Source organism: Mycteria americana, chromosome 11 (assembly GCF_035582795.1).
Source record: "Mycteria americana isolate JAX WOST 10 ecotype Jacksonville Zoo and Gardens chromosome 11, USCA_MyAme_1.0, whole genome shotgun sequence".
In the NCBI taxonomy this organism is placed as follows: domain Eukaryota; kingdom Metazoa; phylum Chordata; class Aves; order Ciconiiformes; family Ciconiidae; genus Mycteria; species Mycteria americana.
The window spans coordinates 16,808,675-16,836,674 of NC_134375.1; the positions used below are offsets into that span (position 1 = coordinate 16,808,675).

The 28,000-nt window shown below is 45.9% G+C and overlaps 1 protein-coding gene across 1 annotated transcript; it reads right to left on the reverse strand.

Moving 5' to 3' along the window:
* LOC142415454 (monocarboxylate transporter 2-like) lies at positions 1–28,000 on the reverse strand. The gene is made up of 4 exons (XM_075513817.1): positions 27,755–28,000; positions 10,939–11,082; positions 5,208–6,083; positions 1–2,224 (listed from the first exon to the last, which is right to left on the reverse strand). Exons 1-4 carry the CDS (start codon positions 27,969–27,971, stop codon positions 1,935–1,937), a joined length of 1,527 nt encoding a protein of 508 aa, XP_075369932.1. The 5' UTR covers positions 27,972–28,000; the 3' UTR covers positions 1–1,934.

Genomic DNA, 28,000 nt, shown 5'->3' on the forward strand with positions numbered 1-28,000 from the left:
TAGATTTTGTTTTTCAGAGAAAATGCAAGATACTACATATGGACAAAATTTAAGTCCTGCTGAAGTCAATGGCCAAAGACCATTATTCTTTATTGGAACAAAAGATTTCACAGAAAAGGTTTTGTACAAGAACATATGAGTGATCTAGATTTAAGAGTATAGTGTATTTATGGAAATATTTTTACAAGCCATTCTTCATAGTGTGTATACAAGTGATAATTAAATACAGTTCTTCGGTGACAGTGTCATGAAAAAATTTTTATCTGATCACATAAGGGTGCCACTGAAGCAAAGAAAGAGGAGACCTAGCCTATGGACTGGTGTTAGCTTTGGATTTGGGTGATCTGCCTCAAAAGTCCTTGTCTTTATCATCACTTGGAGCTAAATTCACAAAAGGCTGATGATTCAACTACCATGGTCAGCATCCACGGCTCTTGGGCAACAGCTGCTTCTTATAAAATACATCAGTGCTTGGTGTCAGAGTCCAGATCTTCCCAGCTCAAAATTATCACCACTGGATGAGAGCCTCCTACGCGGCCTCAGCTCCAGCTCCGCATCAGGCCACCAGGCATTGCAGTGCCAGCAACAGGGAGGTGCCTAACGCAGCCCAACCAAGGGGGGGCAGCTGTGTTTGGATTCCCTCCAGGATGGATGCAACTTAACCAGGTTAAAAAAATATGGCACAAGGTCACAGCTCTAAGACAGTGTTTAAAATCATTAATCCTGAGTAGTACGAAGCACAAAGTAAGCAGCCTATACTGCAGAGAGGGCTGTGGTTTAATGCACGGCTATCCATGGTATTTCCTATTTTCTAGCAGGGGGACAGCTGTTCTCAGCAGGGCTTTCAGGCACCTAACTCAGGGCAGTGGCTCCCATTTCAGCTATGGCATGTCTAAGCTTTATTCACTGAAGCAATGATGCCCATAGCACCCCTGTGCTTCAGTTACTCATTTATACAATTAATAGTAACAACACTTACTGCCTCACCAGGGTGTTGTAAAGAAAAAGCATGCTAAAAACCGTAAGGCACTCAGATATTGGATAATAAGGACTATGTAACCTCCTAGGGAAAATTTTAAAGAATTTGCACTGTTCGAATGTAGATCAAAGTTTAAGCCCTTTAAGACTAAGTTTCTGCCCCACACAGACAAAGGACCTGGAACAAAGACTCCTGCAGCATGTCAGCCCTGTGCTGCATAACGCCACCTTTCTCAAGGCATTTTGCTAAATGCAGAGGTCCCTGAGAAAGCCCCTGGTCAAGCCATGAGGAGCCACCCCAAGTTAGTTCCTTCCTAGCATGCTCTGGCCGCAAGGACAGGCTGCCTCGCTGCCGCTTCACACACAGGCATGTACTGCCCTCATTCTGTTCAAGCAGCTCTCTCGTGTTGTATTTAAGATGAGTGTAAGGTCTATTTTACATTTCCATGAGCCAGAGGTGCAAGTCAGTGCAGCTGCCAGTGGAATGCAGCACCAAATCCCTGGGATAATTCTGACACTGCAGTCAAAGAGAGTCAGAGTTTTGACTACATGGTGAGAAGATCCAGCCACCACAGTACTCAATGCAAAGCCCGTTCAGGCTGCTGGAAGGGCTCTGCATTGACTCTGATGGCCATTGACCTTTTCACTGAGTAGAGCTGTAGTACACAGAACAAAAGTGGGGTGTCAGTTGCACCCTTACTCAGCCCCTCTGGGAAATGGGAAATATCTGACGAAAAATGTTGCAGGACCTTTAGTATGGAAATGGATACTGCACTGTGTGTCCCAGCACTTTATAAGAAACTAGACTTGTTTCTGTTCTAGTCTTCTCCTACAACAAAGAAGGGGATGTGCATGGCACAGCACAGGGCAAAATTTTAAAACCTAGTGTGATTTCACAGCTAGTGTCAACTTAAGCAACCCTGAAGTAATTTCCCATTCAGCCCATGAGAACAGGTTTAAACTTCCTTTGTGCCATTTGCTTCCTTCTTTAGTCCTTGTTCCTCTCTCAAAGGTTCCAGCTCAAGCCCATCCTGTACAGTTTCTTTGTTCCAGTTATTTCCTCCTTCATTTTCTGTCCTTACAGATTTAGGGTCCTCTTCTTTTGCCTTTCTTTCCTTCTCCTCCTTGGCAAGCATACGATAATTATAATAATTCATGATGAACAGGAAGGTTCCTGCCAGGACCATCACAGCTCCACATTTAATGAACATATATTTATAGTCCCCAAAGGTATCAATAAGAGTTCCTGTAAAACATATATTAAAAAAAAAAAAAAAAGAAACTTAGAGATGAAGGCAAGAATATCGTGTTTTCAGATCCTAAATATAAAGGGACACCCTTGCGGCTTTAGGATAAAATAAGACATTCTCTGGACTTCTGATCTCTTCCATAAATACTCTGATCTTGCAAAGACTTCACACGTGTTCCACTATATAGCCTGTGGGTAGTTAACACTGATACAGGTAATACTACCAATAATTTGAACAGTTAAGTAGAAGGGGACAGAGAACCTACATTTCCAAGTCTGGACTTTTCTGGCACACCTATTTTTTGCATGCAGAAACTAAGACCTCTGATCACGAGTCTGCAGACAGTCTTTCTATTGACTCCAATGATCACCTACAAGGATGTCCATTTGACTTGGTAGTCCTCAGGCTGCCAAAAAAAGCAGCAGCTTTCGGGAAAACCTTCGTGAGATGGCACCTGGCCACTGGGTCTCGTCTCAGACTCTTGACAAAGACCCTCCAATTTATTCCACCACGGGTCATTCACCAGCATTAGAAGGGACTCAGCTTTTGGCCACAGCTGCCCTTTCTGCATTTGTACTTCTGATCTAAAGATGAAAGGGCACTGCGTGGAACTGGAAAACATTAGTTCCAGGGAAAGCAAAGATGATGCTGTCAATGTCAGATAATTTCAATGCCAAGACAAATATGACAGGTTCCTCTCAAAGGTTAATGCCTCTGCTACGGAGTTACAGAGTAATTGAAGGGAGACGGCTTAATTGAAATGTCAGTGTTCTCCATTATGTCAAAATGTAATGCAAATCTTATTGGGATTATGATCCTGAGCATTAATTCCCATTTACTGGCACAACACAGACCATTCTTAACATCCCAAATCCTAATTAAAGTAAGACCCACTCCTAACCTGGCCCAGTACAGATAGTCCTCCTTGAAACTGGCCCATCATCCATTAGCTCTCTGACTTTTTGGAATGTGTTCTCCTCCTTAAAAAGAGGGACCTTTAATTACTTCCTGACTGACCCCTAACGCTGAAAAGCTGATGATTAATCATCCCACCGCATTACACTAACAAGGGATTTTACGGCCACTAAATAGATTTCTTGATCACAAAAATAGTAATTTTTAACTGGTTTTGGTCAACAGTTCTTCCTGAATCATTCCTAGATGTCTTGGTACACCATTTCCAATGCACTGTGTTTTTTGTGTTACTGGTAAAACATCAACTAAATGCTAATTGCAACAATTTTTCCTTTTCTGCTAATCAGGATGACCTAGAGGTCTCCTAAATAGGTTTCAATGAGAGTTTTAATGAGTAGAGTATTGGAAAATTCAACAGTAGGGTAGTCTTGCCTCTTTTCCTTTGAGAATAAGATAAAGCCATAAAACACACTGGGAACAATTTACTTAGTTCATTAAAGCAGAACCCTGCAGTAGGTTATTAAAATGCCAAAGAACCAATAAATTTGCTGCTTATTAAAATGGTGGGGAAAACCTTACAAAACTAATATTACTGATTATTACATAGAACTGTTTTAGCCTCATTAGCAGTCTCTAGTCATTAACTTAATCTTCCACACAGAAAATTATATAATTCAGAAAACGGTCATTTTAAAATTGTATTTTCTTTTGTTTGTCATTAATTAAATAATGAATCTCTAAGACAGCAAGAGGATACAGCTGCTTCTGTCACACTGTATGAGCTACATAGTAATATGAAGAATTAAATGGCTCTGCAAGATGTGTAGTACAGAGTATTAGCCAGATCTCAGTTTTGAATCCAGGAAATGGGTTTAAACTGCCTTCTTTCTGTGCATTCTTTAAATTTATTATGATACTGCCATATCAAAAGAATTAGCAGAGCTTAACTTTTATACATCCAAATACAGACAGCATACACAACCTAATTAAACATTTTAGCATACTTAAAGGTGACCAGTTTCCAAACCAGTTATTCAAGCTTGCATACAGGTGAAATGCAAATTGCAAGACAGGGAACATAGATAGGATGGTATCTATACACTGAGAGGATGTCACCTATAAAGTCATTCAATTCATAGCCAACTCAGACTTGATAAGGGCTGTACTTGAGCCAGAAGCCAGACTCAAACATGGTGTTTTCCAGACATGGTGTGTTACAGAATCACAGAATCACAGAATTGTATAGGTTGGAAAAGACCTTTAAGATCATCGAGTCCAAGTGTAAACCTAACACTACCAAGACCACCACTATACCATGTCCCTAATGTCCCCATGTCCCCATGTCCCTATACCGTGTTCCTTGTAGAAAAAGAAGTGAGCACATGCTATAGAGGGAAAGAAGTTCAGGCTGTTAAAATCACAGGAGATCACTGCTCCCACTTATCTTCAGATGACTGTAAGTCCTGCTGGAGGTTCAATATTGTCAGCATGGGCCTTTGAGGGTCTCTGCCTTTTGATATTTCAAACCTTGCCATCCAAAATAAACCTTTTTTTATTTTCCAAACAGCCTTAAAACTATCAGATGCACTAAGATGACTGAAATCCATAAGTGGAAGTACTCAGAGCCTTAGAGACAAATAGCAAGGCTTAGATCTGAGTCAACAAGAGGACTTCATAGAACTGTTGTGTTTTACTGTGCTTAAACTGTGGTGGACTCCAGCCTTTTGCAACAGGAGTCTCCAAGAGGAGTTGTCTGAAGTGCAAGGTTCTTGGTGTTGCAGGAAGTCCCACACTGCAAGTTCAGTTCAAGTGTTTGAAGGGAGCAGGGACTGACAGATCACTCTCCAAACTGCTGACTTCAACCAGAGGACTACACAGAAAGGAGCAAAGAGGAAATGCTGGAGGAGATACCTAGGACCTGCCTTCCCTGTCCAATTAGTAGTGGAAAAACTGGGGGTGGGAAGGAGAGAAAACACATTTAGAATCACTTCTTACAAACTGTGCTTGCAAGAGTCTAAATATAAGCGACAACCCAGTGGAAGCAGAGGAAGAAAATACACTCACCTCCAATAGGCGGTCCCAGCAATATCGTGCAGCACTCCACAATGGTGACTAGGCCAACAGCACTTGTGAACCGGGTGGCTCCCACGAGGTCCATGAGCGTTTCAAAGAGCATGGCACAAACCATGCCAAAGGCCAAGCCAAAAAAGACGGAGTAGACAACAAGCCCCGTGTAGCCGGAAGCCAGCGGGCACAGAAGGTGGCAGGTGCCGTTGAAAGCAATGGCGAAGCTGAAAAAGTACTGAATCCGCGGCCTCACCCACTTGCTGTTTGCAATGATGCCAGTGGTAGGTCGGGCAATCATATCCACGATAGCAAGGATCGAAAGGAGGAAAGCAGCTGAATATTCATCAATGCCGATGTGCTTTGCATAGGGTGCCAGAAAAACAATGGGGGCAAAAAATCCCAAGAACATGAGCACATTTCCGATCAGGTAAATCAAGAACCCTCTGTGCTTAAAGAGGGAAAAATCAAGGTACTGATTGATTTTTTCACAACAGTCCTTTCCTCCTTCCTCTTCCATTTTGGTCTCCATGGGGACGTTCATGGGACTACTCATTTCCATGGGATCCTTAGTGACCTCGTCTTTGAGAGCATCTTTCCCTTCCTCAATCGCCTGGGTTTTGACTAATGCTGTGGCTGCCCCGATGGGTCTGAAGAGGGCTCCTGCCACACAGCAGTTTAATAAAATTGCCCCAAGAATTAAAAAGCTGCCCCTCCAGCCAAAATTGTCAAAAAGGAACTGGTTGAGAGGAGCCAGGGTGCACAGCATCACGGGGCTCCCCGCCATAGCAAGGCCATTCGCAATGGGTCTCCTCTTTAAAAAGTATTTCCCTATGATTATCACTGATGGCTGGAGGTTGAGAGCAAGGCCGAATCCTGGAACAGAGAAAAATAATTGAGACACACAAAGGAAGATTTGAGACCCATTTATCCTCAGCTCATTGTTTTCAGCAAATTCATGGACAATTGGTCCACTGGTGGCTCTTCAACATGGATGCAAACTTTGCTCAAGATATCCCTAAGCTTCTGGCTGCCGCATTTGGGTAACCAGACCCCAGAAAGATCCTTTCTTTCAGTCAGAGAACGCCCCTTCCTTTTGAACTGCAAATCTCTTGGGTGGCAAGCCTAGCACAAAGAGTTTGCTTCAGAATAAATTGAAACTATACCCTCAGTGAATGCTGGCTGGTTTTGTCCAGACACAGCAGCCTTGTTGGAGGAAAGGATGGATCTATTAAAAAAAAATTACAACTCCCAGTTTGAGGAAGGTTATTCTGGCTTGGACAGTGCTAACCACCAAAGCACATCTTTTTCACATGCAGCTGGGGCTGGCAACCACTTCCATGGGTGGTGGGCGCCCAACACTGCTGCTGGGCAGACAGACCTCCACAGAAAATAACATCACCCATCTCAGCCGCTACTAATTTGGTGGTGTGAGCAATTCAGGTCTGATGCAAAAGATTAAGAGGTCTGCAAGTACACAGCAAAACAGCTAGTGAGGATGCTAATTAAACAGGACCCTAGAGTGTTTCTTTTAATTAAAATTTATTTTTATTGCATTTAGATATATAAATGGTATTATAAATCTGCATTGCTAATTCAGTTAGCCAGCTTCTCTTGCACAAGTGAAATCTGAAGGCACATACTAAATGCTGTGATGGTCTCAACTTTCTGTGGTTCTGTTTGAGAGCACTAGCATATAATAGTCTCTTCTTTTCAAACATTTCTGTGACGTGCAGTATTTCCTTAAAAATTTAAATTTTCAGAACTCTATCAAAATTACATTTAAAAATCATGCCACATATTTTCCACCCTATCATCCAAGAAAGAATGAACCACATTAGAACAAAGCAGAAATGTAATCCTTGAAGTGATGATACCAGAGAACATGAATCCTGAAAATAGGGTCATGCAAATTTTTTCTTGTTCATTAGTCTATATAATTAGTTTGTTTAACTGTGCAGTACATAATTAGGCATATTGCTTTACAGAGATAATTTAGAAAGGTCAAGGTCCTCAAAATTAACTAATGAACACTATCATTACTCGCTGATAGAGTAGAATCCAACTGATGCAACAGAATTCAACTGATGTTGGATAGCTTCAGTTTGAATGGTTACACAAAATTATGATTTTTGCCAAGTATAAGATTCTTTTTTTTTTAATTACTTGGAAGCTTACAACATTAAAATAAATTGAAATGGGAACATATTAAAATTACTCTCACTATTACACTCACACATTCTCAGTATGAACTTTTCTAGATAGTCCACATATTTGGTAGGGCAAGTCTTTGGGAAGTACAGCCTGCTCGTAATGCATAAGGAGCCAAATTCATGCCGTGAGAGGGCTGACCTGAGAACTACGGAGGCAAAACACAGCCTTGGTTAGAGAACATCCTGGACGGTGCTCAGACACAGGAATGCATCTTCTTTGAGAAGATGCAACACAGTGGATTAGAGTTTGCTTTAACTCTGTAGTTCCCAGGCTGGTGGGTAAGGGCAGAAATTGAACCATCATTTCCACAGAATCATTTTTGGTAGGGACCTACCACATGTCATGTGCAGAAGGAAAATCAGACTGGATGCCAGCTACCCACTTAACCAATAATCAACTCAGATTTTTTATTATGTGAACATTAATTTGCCAGTCAGACAAATCTAATTTGATATTACCTCATGCTCTTCCCATTAATTAAATTTGGAGAGTTTCAAATTGACTGACTGGAATTTCAATTTACTTTAACCTTTTGGCTGGCTTTAGTTGGAAATATTTATATCCATTTTATTTCAGTTTTCAGGAACTACAGCAGTTTTTCCATGGCTGAAATTGTTACTCAAATAACCACATTTTCTCCCCAAGGGTATGACAGAGAGGCCTATCGGTGGTGTTGCATCAACAGAAGCAAGCCCGTGCCAGAGGGAGCATCCTTCCCCAGATGAAGCACATCTCCCTCATATTAGAAGGAAATAAGTCGTGCTTCAGGAGTGAGCTGTGTAGCTATTGATCTTGTTCTTACTTTATTAGCAAGGGAAGATCCTACCAGGTATTTCAATGCTCAACATTAACAGCTGAGGCAAAGACTCCAGTCTCATTAGTCAACATGCTTCACCCTAGATCCCATTTTATTTCGTGGCGGTCTAATTGGTACAGCTTGAACTAAACTCTGACCAGTCGTTATTGCCTTGCATTTAGCTTTGAAATTTGCTGCTACTACCTGAGACTTGAAGAAGAGGGTGCATGCCTAAACACCTGTTTAATGCATCCAGGCTGGCATCTACCCAGGTCGACAGCTTGCAAACCCCATTTCTTTTTCTAAGCACTATAAGGAAACAAATGAGGAAGAGAACATGGGTTTTACAGCGTATGCAAGGTGCCTCACGCAGCCCACAGCTCGGTGCCATCAAGGACAGAGCTGCTTCAGAGCTGCCTCTGACTGCGGAGCCCAGCCCCTGCTCTGCATGCAAATGGAAGAAGACCTAATCAAGAAAGCAACTGAGATTGCCGTGTCTAATCCCTCCACTGTAAACAGATACTTCCCACTCTGCTCCTCTGAAGAGATTTCTATTAATATGCCAGAGGCACAGGACTGTAGCAGGGACCTCCTAGTACCAACTACCTTGTTTTTATCTCCATCCCTGCAAATTACATGAACACGGTCTTTTACGTCAGTCTGTTTCCTTTTCAGGCTAGTAGGAAGGAGGCTAGAAAGAGAGTGATGTTTACAGGTTGCTTTACAGCCATTGCAAATCGCCTTTACAGAAGTCTCTCTCCTCGTACAGTAACGCTGTCTCAGCCGCATGATGAGCAGGCAGCTTCATAATTGCCCTTGAATGCTTCCATGTTAGGCCTGACCAGCGAAAGCACTGCAAGCGTAATTAGAGGCATCAAGCATGTTAGCAGGATTACAAGCATCTTCGCTCCTCTGTCAAATTAATATTCCTTCCCCAGCACACACCCCGTGCCTGGAAATGATGGGTTATTAGCTAAGACCTCATCCATATAGCTGCCCTCATTCAGCAAGCAGGAGGAAAAGACGTACACCACAAAAAATGTGCTTTGCTCTGAGGAAACATCACAGCATTAAAGACGAGGAGATACGGGGGCAGTTTGTCCCTGTACCCTGTTGCTGGCATGAGGGTTACATACATGCATTGAGCACAGCTCGTACTATCAGCTCTCTGGGGTGGGCAACAGACCAGATTTGCAAAGATATTCAGGGACCAAAAAAGAGCAGGGTCTTCATAAATCCTAGGCCCATTGAGGTTAGGCACAAAATTCCCTCCTGGCACATTTTTAGACAAGTACCTTTGAAAATAGGAGTTGGTACCTTCCTACAGCACTGTTCCTTGCCCGAGTCCTTCTGCTCACCAAAATGCATATATTTTTAGCAAAGGATTTATGGTTTCCATGTGCTAATCCAGCGTTAGTCAACTTGCTAGAGGACATTTGTTGAGTAGGGAATGATGCAAGCTCATGCATCGATAAATATTGAATTTATCCATGGGAGACATTGGTTATTTTTATTTCTCATTGCTTTGTTTCTGGAATCTCTTTCAAGGAATCTGCAAGATTTATTCATTCAGTAACAACACAGTTTCATCTAACTACAGTGACTCTCCTTAGAAAGAGTAAGGTTTAAGAGAAGGAGTCCTACATGGGGATTTATTCACTACTGTACAGATTTAATAAAGCAATATTGGTGTAGGAGAACAGGGTGACAAACTTTCTGTCCCAATTTACTTTGCTAGTGGCTGGTTTTATTGATTTTAAATGTTGAGCTCGCACTTCTCATGTTCAGAAAGCAGCAACACTTAATGTGGCTGCAGAGAGATAGGGAACATTCATTAAAACATACACCTTGCAACCTCAAAAGCCGATTTTGAACTCATAGTGTCATGTTTTCAGGCAGATGTCCTAGCTGCACTGGAAGAAATGTTGGCTGTACCTTAGCCAAAATAGTCAAACAAAAATGCTTACAATTAAGCATCTATACTCACACAGGTAGAGAACTCCAATCCATCTACCTTTAAAAGCAATAACCCAGCACCTGCAGGCTTTAAAGAAGCTGGACCAAGCCTATGCCTTCTCCTGTTTGAGTTTCCAATATGGAAATTCATATTTCAATACAGACAATTCAAATTGTAACTTCAATAAGGAAATATAGTTTTATTTTTTTCTCAATAGGGAGAATATTGCATATTTTCAATCAACTCCAGTAGTTATTATTTTCAGATAAAGGACCTCCTAACCTCACAAGCAGGCAAAGGGCAAGTAAATTAAAGCAAACCCTTGAAATCTGATTTCATATATCTCATAGAGAGAAGATAACGCACAGTAATATAGGAACACAGGTGCTTTCTTCATAGTCGCACTTGTCTCAAAGGGCTTGCCTTGCCCAGGGCAGAGCGCGGTCAACCTGCGTTCGCTTCAGTGGGAGCTGAGGGCACTGATGGCCATCCTCACCATCGCCTCTGGCCGAGAGCACTCATCTGCAAAGAGCACATCCCTTGCTAAGATCCCGCACGCGATGTTCAGCCAGGAACACAGCGCTTAGTGGGGATATGCTCTTTGCTAAAGTTCATCGGGTGCAGTTAAGCGAGGGCCGTTGTCCCACCAGCTTTTTATCTCACCAGCTTCCCATTGCGTTTGGCTGAGGCGCCCCAGTGTGGATGCCCCAAGCCATCAGAAGTGAACCTCAAGTGCGGGTGGAAAGGGGATGTTTTCTCCTTACCTGTAATGAAGCCCACGCAGATGTAGAGCTGCAGGATGCTGGTGCAGAAGGCGGCTGAGACCATCCCAATGCCACACAGCAGGCCTCCGAATATAACCACAGGTCGGCTGCCATAGCGGTTTACTAAAATACTGCTAATGGGACCTGGGGAAAGAGTGCAAAGTGGTCCATGAGGTAGGTATCTTCTGACAGAAGGGCATGTTTGACACAAAGCAGGTAAAACTCTGCAATATCAGTGCCCCTGAGGTGCTGCTGACAGCTTCTACGGTGACTTCAGGAGGAAAATGGAAAAAGAGAGGAAGATAATCCACACTGTGTGGAGATGGCAGCATGTCCCATGCCACACAGTGGCTGTGTAGTCAGTGACAGCTCCTGTCCCCAGGACTTCAACATGTCATCAGAGAAGGCAAATGGCAATAACAAGTCAGGTGAACACATGACCCCAACACAGGAGCTTCCTGATTCATTATGATGCTAAACATTACGCACAAAGCAGTGGTTCATATTACGAGGCTGATATCATGCATACTGTTGCATTTTTAATGCCTCTATTTAATGCAATTCTGATACTACTGACTAGGACTGAAGCTTCAGCAGAACAGTTGTTAATTAAATCTTAATAGCAGTCTATGTAGGTAGAAAAGTTTGGGATGATGGATTAGCCGGAGCTCAAAAGAACCAGTTTGGTCTTGCATTTATGTAAAGAGGTGGTTCAGGAAAGTGCAAAATTATGAAAGAGGGAAATGCCTTAACAAAGACTGTGCACGCTAAAAGGAAGCACTGAAATCTGAGGAAATGAAACATGCCAGCAGCTTTGGGTGGAGAAGGAACGAAAGGGGATCTTTTGTATAGTACTTTCAACTAGCTGGAGGACCAGTAAAAATCAGAATCACAGAATAATATATGTTGGAGGGACTTTGAAGGTCTCAGGACCAACCTCTTGCTCAAAGCAAAGCCAACGCTGAAGTTAGATCAGGCTGAGAAGTCAGAACTAGAGAAAGCAAACCTAGCAGGAAAGAGTGGTCCAGAAGTCAAGCTATGAGGTGTAAGAAAAAGATTCTGTATTACTCAAAAAACCCTGAAGCAAAATGCTGCAAAAATGATGCTGGAAATAAGGCAGGGGGATACAGGCAGCATTTGGTATCTTATCTTACCTGACTATTTCTGGTGTTACTCAGCACACAGCAATGGTGTTTCGGAGCCCAGTGTGCCTGTTTGCCTTCATTCCCGCTGTTACAAACAGCCCACACCGTCCACACAGAGATTACTGGAAACGGGTATTCTAAGCTTGCAGGCACCTCTGAAGAGTTTGACTGTGGGATCTACCTCACCGCAGAGCCATTTGGTAGGATATTTACCTTTGCTTAACTAATCTCAGCCAGAAATAGTGCCAGAGCTCTTTCCAGACCCTGCAAACCATGGCACACTTGAGCGCAGGAGCCGGACCCAAAAACCCCAATATCCCCTCAGCATGGCTGACAGCGTCCAAACAAGTTCTCAGCTGTTATAATGTGCAAGAATAAAAACCAGTAGGTATGACTGGTTTAATCTAGGGAATGACACCCAGTGTTACATCTGGAACATGTAAAATACTTTCCACTAGATGTCTAAGATCAAAACACTCATAAATGAAATACACACAAGCACAGTCTTAACAGAGTCCCTGTAATTGCGTGATCTGCGAGCTGGTCCCATTGAATGCACCATCCAATTAAAATTTCTGTGAGTGTATAATTACGTGAAGAGTTTTTTCTCCTAATCCTGCAACTGGATTCACATGCATGAATCCTTTTGCTTCACAGAGCACTACAAAATTCAATGAGAAGTTCTGGGGAAAGAGATATGTATGTCAGATCAGCACAGCAGGAAAGGGACCCCTTTCTCACTGAGTTTCCCCTGGTCAGGGCTTGGACTTGCATCACGCTTGATCTGGTCCCAGCGTGTCCTGTAATTCAATAGATCCTGTAATTCAATAGTTCCTCGGAAAGGCACCAACACATTCCTCTGCAGCCTAAGGGTACACAACTCTTCCATTTTTCAATTTTCCACATGTCCGCATTTCTCCACAATCAATCTAATTACTCAACTAAGAAAATGCAGTTTCAATTACCCCTCCCGCTGGAAGGGGGCTTTCACATTAGCCCTAAAACTACAGGATGTTGTACCATGGAGCAGAGCATTTAAAGCCCACAAGATTTCTGCTAAGGCCCCTCTCCTGCTCTGATTCAGGGCAATTCCTGGGGAGAGAAGCCCCTGCTATGAGAAGTAAAACAAAATGCTTACTTAGGTCCCACTCTTGCAGCATCCACCTCAGGAGAAGGAGAATATGGATCCACGTCGCCCTCACTCCAGTCCATAAGCTGTCGTATTGGCTTCACCCACCAGTAAGGATGGGTTTGGACCATGACAGCAGATGTTGAACTGGAAGGGGCTGAGGGTGGGACACATTCTGCTCTGCTTCCCGGCTACGGGGACAACCTGGGCTAGAGGCTGGAGCAGATGAAAACAAAAGTTTGTATCCCAACCACTGGCTTTACAAATGAGAGCACCCTTCCTGTGCCCCGGGGGCACCCTCCATGAAGGTGCAGCGTCCTCAACCACATCCCAGCTTCCCAGCCATCATTTATTAAGCCATGAGACCACAACTGCTCCCTGTTCTTGTCTTGCGTGATCCCACAGCAATGCTTTATAGCAGGTCTGTGTGACCTTCAACAAACAGCCTTCATCTGCTATAACCAGCATTACCAGTTTTACAGGGGGATAATCAGTCCCACTTGTTTGCCAGTCCGGGTGGGAGAGCTGTGGTCTCAAAGTTGTTATCTGCCTGGGCTGGGCTGAGCTCACAGGGAACTGTGACGAACTTCAGAAGCAACGTAAGCCTTTCTCCTTCGCAGCCTGAAACCTTAAGCCCAGGCCCTGTGAGCCTGCTTTGCTAAAGCAGCGTACAGGATCACAGCACGCACTTGTGAGTGACAGCATTTGATCTCCCTGACCAGCCTCACCCACATAGGACTGAGTGTCGGAGACCTCTAAGATACTAAGTGCAGCCAGTTAGAGCAGAAAACAGGAGCAAAGCATCCGGACTAAACTTTTCCAGCCACTGGAGAATCCACAGTGAAGGCCATGATGAGCACTCAACCTGCAGGGAAAGCATCAGCTTTACGAGACACCAGAGAATCCAACCCAAGGCCTCAAACAGTTTGGAAACCAAACTTCCCTGACAGGGCAAAGGTTTTGTAATAGTCCTGAGCAGACCTTTCAAATGCACTGAAGCAAATGCAAAATCACATCCCCAAAATTACTTCCACTTAAGTCACCTGGACCTACAGAAACGTCCATAGGCTTTAATGGAGCAGCCTTTCAAAACCTGTCCCATCTCTCGGCAGAAACCAGCGCACGCAATATGTCACATAGCTGTGCACACTTCAGCACGCAAACCCTGCCAATTTGGGCAGGCGTACAAAGCACAGACGTGTACACCTTCAGCCTGCCCAGATGTCTTCAGTGATCAGCATCACACCCAACAGATCTAAATGCACCTCTCCTGCCCAGCTCTGCCACGTGCCACCCGTACTGTATTTCTCACAGGGGGCTGATTAGCCATCACGGATTTGATAACTTTAACAGCAGCATTCTGGGGAGCTTCAAAAAACATCGAATAGCTGAAGTCAGGGCAGAGGAATTAAGAAGAGGGAACAACAAAGCCAGCACCACAGTTGTGGGAAATAGGAAACACGATTACTGCTTTGCTTGCAGCTATTGCAAAAATTAAAAGTGTGACAGCCCCTGGAGACATGGTGGAATTGAAAAGCGGGACCCGTCATTTACCAGTTATTCAGCCTGCATGAGAAGAATAAAGATACTATATATTACCACACAGAAACCAATTATGGTAACGTGTGCAGCTGAGATCCCAAGGCACCTTTACTTGCTAATACCTGCCTGGTCAAACTTGCAGGAACCACAGGCTCCCTGTCCTGGCATCCAAACTAAATTATCCTTCCTTCCTGTGAGCTGACAGCAGGAGAAGCTAACAGGAGTTGGGGTGGGGTTTCCCTCTCAATTTACAGAGTCAGGTGAGGACAGGGCAAGAGAAACAGCTGGCAGAGCTCTAAGCAAGCTGCCATTTACGTGGCTTGACCTTGCAGAAGCAGCCACGTGAATGCTGCCAGAGTCCCTTAAAAGTCATGGCGAGGAGCAAAAGCCATCTCAGCTGCTGAGCGTGTCCCCCGTGCATGGCTTCTCAGGGACCAGAGCAGCCAGGGCTAGTGTCACCCAGCCAGCGCTGGTGTCACCCAGCCAGCGCTGTCCCCACACCCCCACCACCATGGCAGCATCGCAACTTCTAATGAGGAAATTAGAAGTAAAATGTAATCAACCCCTTCCGCTCCAATACATTACAAGGACGAGGCTGACAACACAGGAGTGCCGATGCTTCGCTGCAGGAAGGGATGGCATTTCCACCCACCCAGCCTTAGGAAACAAGGCAGCCCCTTCCACAACCCAGCAAGTGTCTTCCTCCCTCCCGATGAACTTCCAGCCACGATGATCATTTATCGTCCATCTCAAGGGGATGACACGGACAGCGGAGGGCACAGGGGGATGCTGAGCCTCCTCCTGCTGCTGGCTTCGCTCAGAGCTGTGCCTGGGGCTCTGCACCTCCCCTGGCTCCCAGGGCACTGCTGGGGGACACAGTCTCCAGTGGAGCTACCATCATCCCCTGGGTAAAAGCAAGGAAAGCCTGCTCAGAAATGCCTTGTTTTACACCCCAAGCCCTTGCGGAGCAGGGTGTATATAAAGGGGGTTCTGCATGCAGTAAAACTCTGCAGCCTAGAGAGCAATGGTTCACACCAAATATCCCCTAAAGATGCTGCTGGGATCATGGCGCTCCTGGAAGACTGATGTAATGTAAAGCACTATCCTCAGCCCATATAAATCATGCTGGTTTAGTGCCTGTCCTGTATAAAGCCTCTCTTTTCTCTTACCTGTGGCAGATTTCCATTCGTTGTTAGCTGGTACATGAAAGGCCACGTCAAAGAAGCTGATCTTGGTGGCAAGCAAAACACAGGAACTCGCCGGTGGGAAATAAAGCAAGCCCTAACTCATTTGTTAGCTTGTCCAATTACTTTTCACCTTGAGTTTTGTGTTTGCAGAAGTGAAAAGGACCCTGAAGAGGAGATTGTAAAACCATAAAGAAAATGCAAAATACCCTGGACTCTCCTCTCTTCTTCTCCACAAAGCCAGGCCATCTTGTCATTTATTCTTTTTGAGCTGCTGAACTATGATCCAGACAGGATCATAACACAGAGTTGGCATTTAACAAGAAATATCAATCCAGACTGGCTTAAACTCTTGCAAGTATGACAGTGCTCAAAAAATAGACACCTGAATTGCCTTTCTGTTTTCCTCAATAAACCTTATGAATTCTTTATGAGCTGCAAAAATTCTAGTGTTGGTGCAAAACACCAATGTATTTTTTGAAAAGACTAAAACATTCTTCTCTCCCATACCTCTGACCATATATATATCCTGTATTTGTAAAGTTTGGGTTGTCCTTTTTTTTAACTTAACCTAATACTAACAGAAACAGTTTTCCCCCTTTTCAGTGGAACCTGGCTTGGATGAATTTCTGCTGAAATATTTCTGTGCAGGGCTCTCAGACAAGCAGCTAAGAGCTGAGACCCTGAAAGACAGACCCCGTAACCCAGAGGCCTCCATGCAACGTGGGTTTTTTCCAGGTTTCACAAGACCGACCTTCTGACAGTGTAAAGTGGCACAGAGCCATTGCAAACATCATTATGCCTGCTGGTAAGACCATTTGATGGCCATGCCGATGATAAAATAGCAACACTTTAAAATAGTCCACTGCATGGACCCCAGTGCTGGCAGATTTGGGACCACCAGTGCCCCCGTCGCTGGGGCTGCAACATGCAGCTCAGCTTTTCCCACTTTTCTGCAGTGACAAGCAGCTCTAAAGAGCTGTTACTGTACAGGGACATTGGTCAGCACCAAAAGAACTGCCCAGACAGTTAATATTTTCCAAACTGCTGTGAAAACACAGATAATACTAAGGAACTCAGCACGACATGACTGGCGTTGACTATGTGGAGTCACTGGGGATGTAAGAAGGAGCAGAGAGTACTCAGCTGGGAGGAAAGGGGGGGAAATAATTTATACTAATAAAACAAAGTCTATTATTACACTAGTAGTAAAACAACGACAAGAGCAGGCCTGCAATTTCCTCAGTAATAATCTCACTCCCTCAGTGGAATAACGACGCTGCCTTTGGCCTCGTAATTTATCCACCAGGGTACCAGCCCATTGTAACAAAGCAACCTCCTCAGTACCCCGCAAATGAAAGCAAGTGCCCCTGCGTTATTAACACGCTGCCAGAATCCACCAGCCCCCCGAGGCAGAGGGGATCAGCATCAGCAATCAGCACCCAGTAACGATGCACAGCCCAAAAGGGAGGTGGCCTCAGAAAACACGGGGCACAGTCGCAAAGGCAGGGGGAAAGGGTTGAGAGGGTTAAAACCTGCAGCTTTTGAGTCTTTTGCCTTGCTAGAAGAGAAGTCCAAGGTCCAGGGCCTGGGTGGCTCATGCTCCTAAGTGTTTGTCACCAGGGCTTGGAGAAGTGCTGCTCACCAGCTGAGCCATGTTAAATGAGCCCTGCACATGCCTGCTCCAGACCACCAGAGAAGAATTGCTGGTACCTGGTAATAATACAGCATATTAATAGTCTCAGCTGCTGGGTTCAGATGGTTTGGTTTGCACCCGCAGTGGCTGAGGAGCCCACACACAACTGGTTCTTCCTCAGGCAGTGCTGCTGGAGGCAGGTGAGCCATGCACACCAGTGCTGGAGGACAAGCGGCAGCAAGCAAATGCCCCAGGTGACAGCCGTGGTACCAAATACCCCTCTGCCAGACCCCAATGGGCAGCTTCCAAAGGCCTGTCCATCCCTAAACTTCTCTGATGCCTTCTGTTAGTATCACTTTGCACTGCACATAATCATTGTTAAATAAGGAGGCTGAAGTCCAGCATACGCAATAGCAGCTCCAACAGCTCACCAGTCACCAGAAGCTGCCTCTCTTTCTTTCTCGTAGGTGAGGAAAATGTTCTGTACATTAAAGGGGGCAATGGCTGCAGTTTCAGCACAACCCCTGTGAGATGCATAAGCTAAGCATGGGAGAGACTGCCTGGACACATGGTACTTGGTCATCAAGCTGGTCAGTCCAGGCTCTGTGGTTCTGGGTCTCCCGGGCAGGACTGGCACCGTACCCAGCTGAGAAGGCAGTGGTTGTAATGATCTGGTGCAGAAACCAAGCCCCGGCAGCCCTCTCTCCCTTGCACCCACCAGGCATGTCCTTGGGAAGCCAGGGACCCTGACCTCCCATCAGAAATGCATGCATTTGCCATAGCAGCATCCTGATGTTAAAAAAAGAAGAAAAACAAAGCAGACAAGGTCCAAGCTTCAGAAAGACAAAGCGTCCTCTTCCTTATCCAGCAATCTTATCTGATCAGTGCTTCGGCACTTCAATTTCCAGATTACACAGCTGACACGCGCTGCTCCTGCGGCACACAGAGAAGCCACAGGCCAACAGATCCAAAATTGGGGCTGGAGCCAAGGTCCTTCGTGTCACTTCATATTTAAGAAATTAAATAACCGCTCTTGCAAGGGGATGGTGTCGCAGGTGCCGAGCACGCAGCTGCCTGCACTCAGTGGTTTCCCGGGGCTGCTGGTTTGGATCTCACCCACACAGCAGATCACAGCCACTGACCTTCAGAAGGTCACAACTTCACGTTTCTTGAATTTCTTTCCCACGATTTTTTTAGCTAACCTTTTGCTTTGGCAGGACCACAGACTTTTATCCCTTCCATCATTTGAAGCCCAGCTGCAGAACATGTGTTCCCTACGCAGCTGAAACACCTATTCCCTGAGATCAGCAGCTCTTTGTTACCGGTCTTAACACACAAGCAAATTGGCCCCTACCTGGCCCTGCTCTCCAAAGGGCTTTGACCACCTCCTGGAAGGAGGACCGGGGGAAGAAGCTTTCACATGTTTGAACTTCACTTGGGGGAGTAGATTATAGCTTACTCCTGGGCTTAACACCTGCTTGCAAAGCATTAACAACCCCCCAACCAAAACTCTTTGCTTTCTTCTTCCTAGTTCTTATTAATCTCAGTTTTTATTAAGTCTATCACATCTCTATTACTGCTGCCTGGTGCCCTTGCTAGCTCCAATGAAGGGCAAAATGATAAAGCTTTGTGACCAAGTCCACGAACACAGAAATATTTCACCTAAACCTATAGTGCTATTATTGCTCTTAAGTAGAACAGGGCTATTTAAAAAAATAAAAAATATAAGCACATACGTGGTGACCTTGCAGGGCTTGAGTGCTCTCTGAGAGTCAGGAGAAGTACATGAATCTCCAGCACCATCCATTACAGAAATCAAATCATTCCTCACCTGTCTTTCTTAACAAAATCCACGATCGTAATGGTGCTGCCACCTCAGGGATTGCCCCAGCATGGGAAGACCTCATGTTTCAATGACACGGGGAGGCTGGCTGACCCTTCGTGGGACTCCAAGAGGTGGTGACAATATGCAAAAGGATGAAGTCCAGCACTGGGCAGCTGAGCTGTGGGTACACAGGGAGCACCTGCCTGGGTTTGGGCCACGATGGCAGGACGCCGGATATCCATCATGGATAAACAGAAATATTCCTTTTGTTTCAGCCTACGCAAAAGATCCAGGTGGAAAATCACGTACCCAGGGAAATCCTAGCTTGAGAATTTTTGTTGAACCAACGCTGTAAGCACATAAGTCTGGGGACAGACTTTTTAGTAGGGCCTGTTGTGATAAGACAAGGGGTAATGGTTTTAAACTAAAAGACAGTAGATTTAGACTTGATATAAGGAAGAAATTTTTTACGATGAGGGTGGTGAAACACTGCAACATGTTGCCCAGAGAGGTGGTAGATGCCTCATCCCTGGAAACATCCAAGGCCAGGTTGGATGGGGCTTTGAGCAACCTGATCTAGTGGAAGATGTCCCTGCTCATTGCAGGGGGGTTGGACTAGTTGACCTGTAAAGGTCCCTTCCAACCCAAACTATTCTATGACTCTATGATTCTATGAAGTAGAGAGAGCTGATGCATGATACCTTACTGCAAGTATCGCCTGTCCTCCCCTCCTCTCCCTCTCCCCTCTCGTAAGCCTTGCTCAGTGCTAGGGGCTGATGAAGGAGGTGCTCGTGTCATTTTGGACACCCTCAGGTAACTGAGGCATCCCACGGGGTGGTCAGACACAACACAGGACCCAGAGGACACAGGTGCTGGCTTTCCTGGAAAGACCAGCGAGCAGCCGGCTGCGCACCGCAGATCCGTACTGCCTCCGTACGGGCTGAGCATCTCCAAATGCAAACCGTGCCCAGGTACTGACCCTTTTATTTCTCTGCTAAGCCCAAGTTACAGAAAATGATGGGAAGCCCCTAGTGCAACGACCCAAGCATAACGCACAAGGATAATCCCTTTGGTTTTTAGGATTGAAGCCACTCGTGTGGGAACTGGCAGGCTTAGGGCTCTGGGTTTCTTAATGAACAAGAAAAAGCCCCAGCACGTGCTGCAGCAGCTCATTTCTCAGCAGCACGGGATGAAAACAGTAGCAACAGCATGTGAGCTCAGTATCTGCAAAAGGACACGTGCCTTGCAGAGATTATTTCTTAAACCGGACAACAGCCCCGTAGAATGCTCCACACAGGCAACCTGCTCTCATGCAAACAGCTCTTCCCTTGCCCAGCTGTTTGGGACTCCACACACAGAACATCTACTGCAAAATGCTGGGCAATGCACAATTTTGCCAGGCACCCCCATCACCGAGCTTTTAGCAGGTAAAGCCTCCACCAGGCAGGGCACATCCTGCCCTGGCACTTGTGGTCCATCAGGCAATGTCTGAGCCAAAACTGGCTTGCAGAGAGCTTGCACCTCCTGGCATGGACTCTGTTGGCATGGACTCCATGCCTCCTGGCATGGACTTGCCTGGCCTGGACTCTGTTACCCGCTTGCTGCTTGTCCTTGGAAAAAAAACATGTTTCCCTTTCTGTGCCTCAGTTTCTCCTTTTAGTGCCGTGGTACTTCATAACTATTTGTAAGCACTTGGGACAGGTGGAGAATCCCTGGGTGAGGTCTTCTGGAGGCAGAGAAGGTTTTGATGAAGTTTGGACCAGACCAGAAAAGAACATTGGCAGTTTTGATTAAGTTAAAAACTGCAGAATCAAACTCATTATTAATATAGCTTTACGCCACTGCATGTTGTAAGGTGCTTTCTAAACCTGTCACTGCAATTTATCATGCTAGCAGTGTAATAAAATACAGCTATAAAATTTTGGATTAAATGTTCAAGGTCAATGGTCGACTTTCAACTTCCCAATCTCTTCCTTGCTGCTTTAGCAGATGCTCTATTAAGCAGTGACAAGCTCTGGGAGAAAGTTTCTTTGGAGAATAGACTCAGTTGTGGAGCATCTCCAGAATTAAATCTTCAGATATTTCATCCAATTACAAAACAATAAATAATAAATAACAAGAGTAATAAACACTGGCTGGCTTCAGGATAAGGCTTTTACTTCAGAAACGCTCTCATTTTTCTTGTGTTTGCAAAAGGTGGTTCTCTGCTCCTGTCTTTGCGAAATAGGCGGAAGGTGATTCCCTAATTTTAATAGAAATTTGGATCTGTAAGAACAGCACCCTGGAGATTTTGCAGGGAGTATTACAGCAGCGTACAGCCAGACTGAGACCAGGACTCCACTGCACTACGTACCGAATAAAAACAATGTATGGTCCTGATGCAACTTAGCTTTTTATGTATTAAGGGGCAACAGAAGCAGCACATATTTACATCTACAAACTGTACACAAACATGTGCAAGGCTCAGCTGCACAGCAACTGCAAAAGAAAGAGTGAGATTCTTCAAAATGAGGGAGAACAAAAGGTCAGATGTCTCCTGCTCTAGCCCCAGCTATTCAAGCTTATCAGCTGAAATGGCTGTGTCAGGATGTGGTCTCTGAGTTTCACTCAGGTGACTTCTGTTATTTCATTACAATGATGAACGGAGCATTTTGGCCACACAGTGACCATAAAAAAAACTGAAAATGCAGATACTGTCCTAGGTATTCAATTATTCTCTCTATTTTGGCCCACGTGCCAGAAAGCCAGCTCATTGTTCAAACTCTAACAGTTGGCTATAATAAGACATTACTTCTTCCCATGACCCTTAGCTCTCTTATAGCCCTAGAGGAGACCGTAACAGCTACAAGAACATTGTTGCTATTCAATTAGCAGCATCAGTATTTCTTATTTTTAGAATGTTTGGCTGCTTCCCCCGATGCTGAATAGGGCAACTAAATTACTAGCAAATTAATACTGCTTATCTTTTCTTTCCTGGGAGCTCAACTGCCTCCTGCTTTCCCTGGGTAATGGTTATCCCTGGGGACTCATTGGTGGCTTAGCTTGAAATGTGTCACCCTTAAAAATGGGAAAAGGGCAGCTCAGTTTGGTATTGTGAACGCGATGCAGGCACACGGCGCAAGTCAGGAGACGTGAAGGCCAAAGGCTTTTGTTTTTGCAATTATAATGTTTAAGATTGTCTCCTTGAACAAAACCCATCCCTACCCATGAGGCAAGACCTTGGGAGCCTTGGTCTTGTGTTGGCATGGCAAAGTCCAAGGAGGCAGTTTGCAAAAGGAAACCCTGCCAAGGACACGCAGCAGCACGATGGGTGCTGCACACAACGATGCCCCACATTTTGACAATGTTGGTGTGTCCTTGTCACCCCCAGAGCCTGATACCTGGGAGCTGAGCTGCAGCTGAAGAAACCTTTAGGGAAGGATGGTGGCATCTCCCCTGGTGCCTCACGGACAGATCCTGGTTCCTTTTCTTTACAACTGGCAAAGGCTCTCCTCTGTAACACTTTTCTCATTTGGGGTAAGGAATGAGCTCTTCACCCATGACCAGAAAAAAAAGTAGAAACATTGCAAAACAGAAATCCTTCTTTATCAGATTGACAGGGTTTCACCCTGCAGGATTTGGTCAGAGAAAAGCAATGTTCCCTTGTGCTCCTCAGTCACTAACCTCCCGGTTTGCCCTCCGCAACTGGAAACATGGAGTTGCTGAACATGAGCACTGGCAAGAACTACAAGTACCCTACCATAAAAGTCCAGGCTATCCACTTTACTGCACACTAATCTGTTTTACTACTTGTATTACAGTGACAGAATTGTTTTCTGCAACCTAGTTCAGATTAAGAAACTGGGTGATAAGACACATTAAAACTTCTACAATATATATTGCCAGAGCCTCGGCTGGTATAAAACAGCTTCCTAGGGGAATTAAGCAAAAACTGAAGGGCAGAAACAGTCTCGGCTGCCGATTTTTCAGTCTTAGTCTGAAAAACTGGCACTGCTCTGGTGCTACTAGCCAAAGCCTCAGGTGGTCACTGTAAATCTGCATCCATGCTGTCAAAGTCAACAGAGCTACTCCAGCGAAGATTTGGGTTAGTTCATGTGAGCATTTTCAGAAAATACGCTTCATTTGCATTATTTACGGAATGCAAACATAAGCTCTGTTACACAGTAAGCAGCACAGCCTAAAAACAAGTCCCCACACCAACAAGCATGCCAAGGAAACAAGGGACTGTCCCCTGCGGATGTCTGCAAACAAAAGCTGTCGTCAGTGAGAGCATCAGACCCTCCGCGCCCTGCCAAGGCGCCGGGCGGCACAGCTGCCCTGAGCTCCCGGGGACGGAGGGAGCCGAGCAGGGCGGCCGGGTCAGTCCTTGCGTGGGACATCCCCGTGCTCGGCTGCCAGCCTCACTGCCCTCAGTCCTGGCTCCGAGAGCCACGGCACAGCCTGGAGACGTGGCAGAGCACCGGGGAGGGGACAGCAACGCTACAGCCTTTCCCTGAGCAGGGGAAGCCGACTGAGCAGACAGCAGAGCCTGCGCACTCTTGAGGAAAGCTTTTGATCTACGTGGCCACCTTCCAGATCGTGGCCATTTACTGCTGCTGGAGCAGGGAGAAGGGGTGGAGGTGAGATAAGTTTGGGGCTTTCCTTTCGTGGCTGTGATGCCCACACCTGACACCAGCAAACGCGCCACTTGGCCCCTCCAGCCCCCCAGGACACAGGGCCTGACACCTCACGTAGGAGATGCTCAGTGCACCCAGCGTTGTTCCTGCGTGGTTGTAGCCCACCCACCCCTGCACCTCCGTGCAGGCTGTGACAGTTCTGCCTCTCCACTGGTTTGGGAAAGGAAGGGAAGGAATGGACAAGCTCTGGCAATAATTACCTGGATAAGTAACTCCACTAGTTACTCGGGACTATGTTGAAAGCTTACTTTGGCATTTTTAGAATTTCTTCTTTTCAGAAAAGATTAGCAAAAATCCAGTGCTAAACTATTTTCTAGTTTTTCAGCAAAGTAAATCAAACTTTGCCGCACAGGCATCCTAGCAGCTCTAACAGGCACCGCAGCAGAGCAAGGCTTCGGCAGCTCACAGGAACCGGCACCCCGTTCCTTTAATGAGAATTTCCAAATCACTGAAGTCGTTCATAAGTCAAACCTGCTCTGGTGTTAAATGCCCAGTCAATCAAATTAGATGCGTTAAATACACTCTTGGGCACGTGTGTTTCATTTGCTCCATGTTCTGCAAACTCCCACCGCAGCCCCGTCTGCAGCCACTGAGCCAGTCTCAGCCTGGATCGCTGCAGAGACAGGGATGATCAAACAAGCACATAGATCTTATTCAAGAGCAGAGCAGAGGAGGGGAGAACTATTAAATGGACATAACTCTGAGAAACTGCAAGGCAAGTGGGAAGGTACAAAGGTACAATCGCCTGCAATTAAGTCTAACAGTGCCCAGTTGTATCATCCCCCATATTACTGCATAAGGGAGGATAAAGTCAAAGCTCCTTGCAAAAAGGCAGGAGACGCTCAGTTAATTGGGATAAAAGTCCAGTACAACATCCCAAGTACAGAGCACACAGCACTGGCTTGAACACTTCAAGAGAAAGAGAAGAAAGTGGGTTGGAAAGTCTGCAGATGAGAGAAGGCAGAGGAGATTGGAGCAGCATTTCATCTGCTCCAGCGCCAGCTCGTTGGCCGTGACCTGCACCCCAAAAGGCTCAAACCTCCCATCTACACCCCTGTGAGCAACTTCAGGTGCTGCCAGGTGCAGGGTTAATCTGCAGAGCATGTTTCTTGCTCAGTCATGGTCAGGTACGAAGCATCTCTTCCATACCAGAGGGTGGTGGGACACGTTTTTATTGGAAGACAAAGCAGAGCTGGCAACAACCCACAGAGGCAGCCAGGGAGCCCCCAACCTACAGCGCATTTTATTGCAGTGCATTTACTGCAGCTTTACAGGACAGGCGATGGGATATCGCTTCAGCACATGGCAGTCTGCAGAAGGGACATGATTTTTGGGGCCGCTTCATCAAGGTTTCCCCCCACCCCATGGCAGAGCAGGGTTTCCCACTGCTTCACTGTGGATGATGGTGGTTGAAATCATACGAACATCATCATGGTGCCTCGAGCCCCAGCTAACATCTACCCAGGACTGAGTGCAATGGAAGAAACAGCATTTCCCCAGGAAGAAGGCTTGCACTGCATGATGCCCTGAGCTACCAGGAAGACAGAGAGAAATGTGTTAGGGACTCAGCCATCAGGGAGAGCAGCGGTCCCTGCTCTCCATGGGACACATTTAGCACACTCGCCTATACTAAAACCCCAACCACAGCCTTCCCAACAAGTGATGTCCTAATTTTAGTACCAGACCATGAAATTTACAGCAGCCTCCACTCATTCGCATAATTTTGGTACCAAATATTAGCCATGTCTCTTTGACTTCCAAACCATGCAGCTTCCTAGACACTCATCTGTAGACAACTGAACACACCAAAGGCACGGGCTGCCTACTTTTCCTTTTTTTCCCACCTGCCAGCTTCAGAGACATTCCACATAATTTACCCTAGCCCTTTAAAACAGCATTTAAGCAGCATCTAAATGACAAGCGGTCCTTTCGCCTGCCTCCCCATGGCAGTGTTTCTCTGCCCCACCGCAACCCACTTGCTCCTGTTCAGCCTATACAGAGCCCGACTGTTTCCTTTTCACTGCAGACTGCTTATTTATATTGCTGGGGCTGAGGCAACAGTGCTTTTCTCTGTAATAACAAGCCCCAGTGAAAATCTATCCCAAAGCTGCAGCACTCCCCAGAGCTCGGGCTCAGGATCCCATCAGGGAAGCCAAGGGGGTGGCCTGGGACAACGGCACTGGCTTAAGCGGAGGATTTCTCTTTCTAAATCACTGCTTGTGTTTTGCCCTCGAAGTGCTCCATTTGTGGGTTCTCAAATAGGAACTCAGCCCTTGCAGAGCTACTCTGCATGGGACCAAGCCTTTGCAGTGGGTTACAACAGAGTGGATTACAATAGGCTCTGATTCAAGCATCGCTTCCACTTTACAAACCTTTACAGAGCATCTTTACTTTCATTACCAACTGCACTCTCCAAAAAGCACTACAGTGCATTATTAAAGAAAAAAAAATCCCTTTTTAAAAACAAAGAATATTTTCAGAATTGCTTTAATAGCCAGGATAAATATTGATGAAGTTTCCTGCTATTACGGAGTGTGGTTCCTGTCTACCTCCCATTGCAGATTTAATCAAAGGCAGCCCAAGTTTTTCATTGAGTCATGAAAGAGGTATCAAAATCATAAAAAAAGAGCAAAGTTATATGCACTGTTTTGCAACTGATAAGAATGATTGACTGTGGCAATTTCATTGCTGTAATTATAAGCTGCCACAATAAACAAGCAGCTACTTCGTTTATTGCTCTACTCCACGCTCACCTTTGGCTGAAACCCAGACCCAGCTATTTCACATCAGCCTGTTCTCAGGGCTTTTTCACTGATGCCCACGGAAAGCTTTCATAGGTAGTCTTCGGATTTCTGGATAGGGCACCACCACCTCAGCAACACGCCAGCTCCGGCCCATGCTGGTACTTCACAGACCCTCGGGTGCAAAGTTACCGACTTGTGTCAAAGCGAGGCAGGAGGATGCCAGTGTCTCTTCAAAACAGCTCGCCCGTCCCCTGGCCACTCAGATACAAGGAGCAGGGCTGGCGCTGCCTGCCTTTGGGGGACGGAGGTGCTGTGTGACAGGGCCAAGGCCACGTTTTGTTTGTGGCGTCAGAGAAATCCCCCAATGCAGCCTGCAGCTGGCAGCGTGGCCAGGGAAGGGGATGCAGCAATGGGACACACCACGCAGCTCAGCTTCTGGTGCGCAGAGGATACTGCACCCCTTTATAAAGGCTTCTGTGTAACACAGCGCCCATATTAGTGAAATGAGCCCTACTTTGAAAAGCAGCAAAGGTGCTGCAAATTCATCTGGAAATAAAGGGGACGTCAGCACCAAACTGGTCACAGACCACATTTTTAAAAATATTTGGAGTTCCCCATATGCACAAAGGCACCCAGAGGGGTCAAAAGATGCCTGCTGAACCCAGTGACAAATTCGGAAGGCACCAGGCCTGTTTGAAAATCCCACCCAACACCAATTCACCTCCGAAAAACTGCCCCTTCACCCCTTTAGGCTCCACATATGACTTCTTTCCCTAAACGACATTGGAAACACCATCAGAAAATAAACCTGTTGATAGCGCCTGTGCAGATGGACACTGCTGCTTTCCCTGTACGCTAGCCCGGAGCGGAGATTTCTGGCTCACGTCTGCTTTTACAACACACCGCGCCGCAGGGGCTGGTGCAGGTTTACTCACCTGCACCATACGTCGTGGCCAACATGATCGAGGACACCCACGCGATCTCACTATAGGACGTGCCAAAGAAATCCTGGATTTCTTTGAAGAAGATGGCTATGCCTTTGGGGAAAGCGTACGCAAAGCCAATAGAAACGAAAGCGCCGAAGACCACCACCCAGCCCCAGCCGCCGTCCGGCGGGCCGGGGGCTCGCCCCACATTGGCCGGGGGTGGCATGGCCGGGCTGTGCGAGCGGCCGCCCCGCT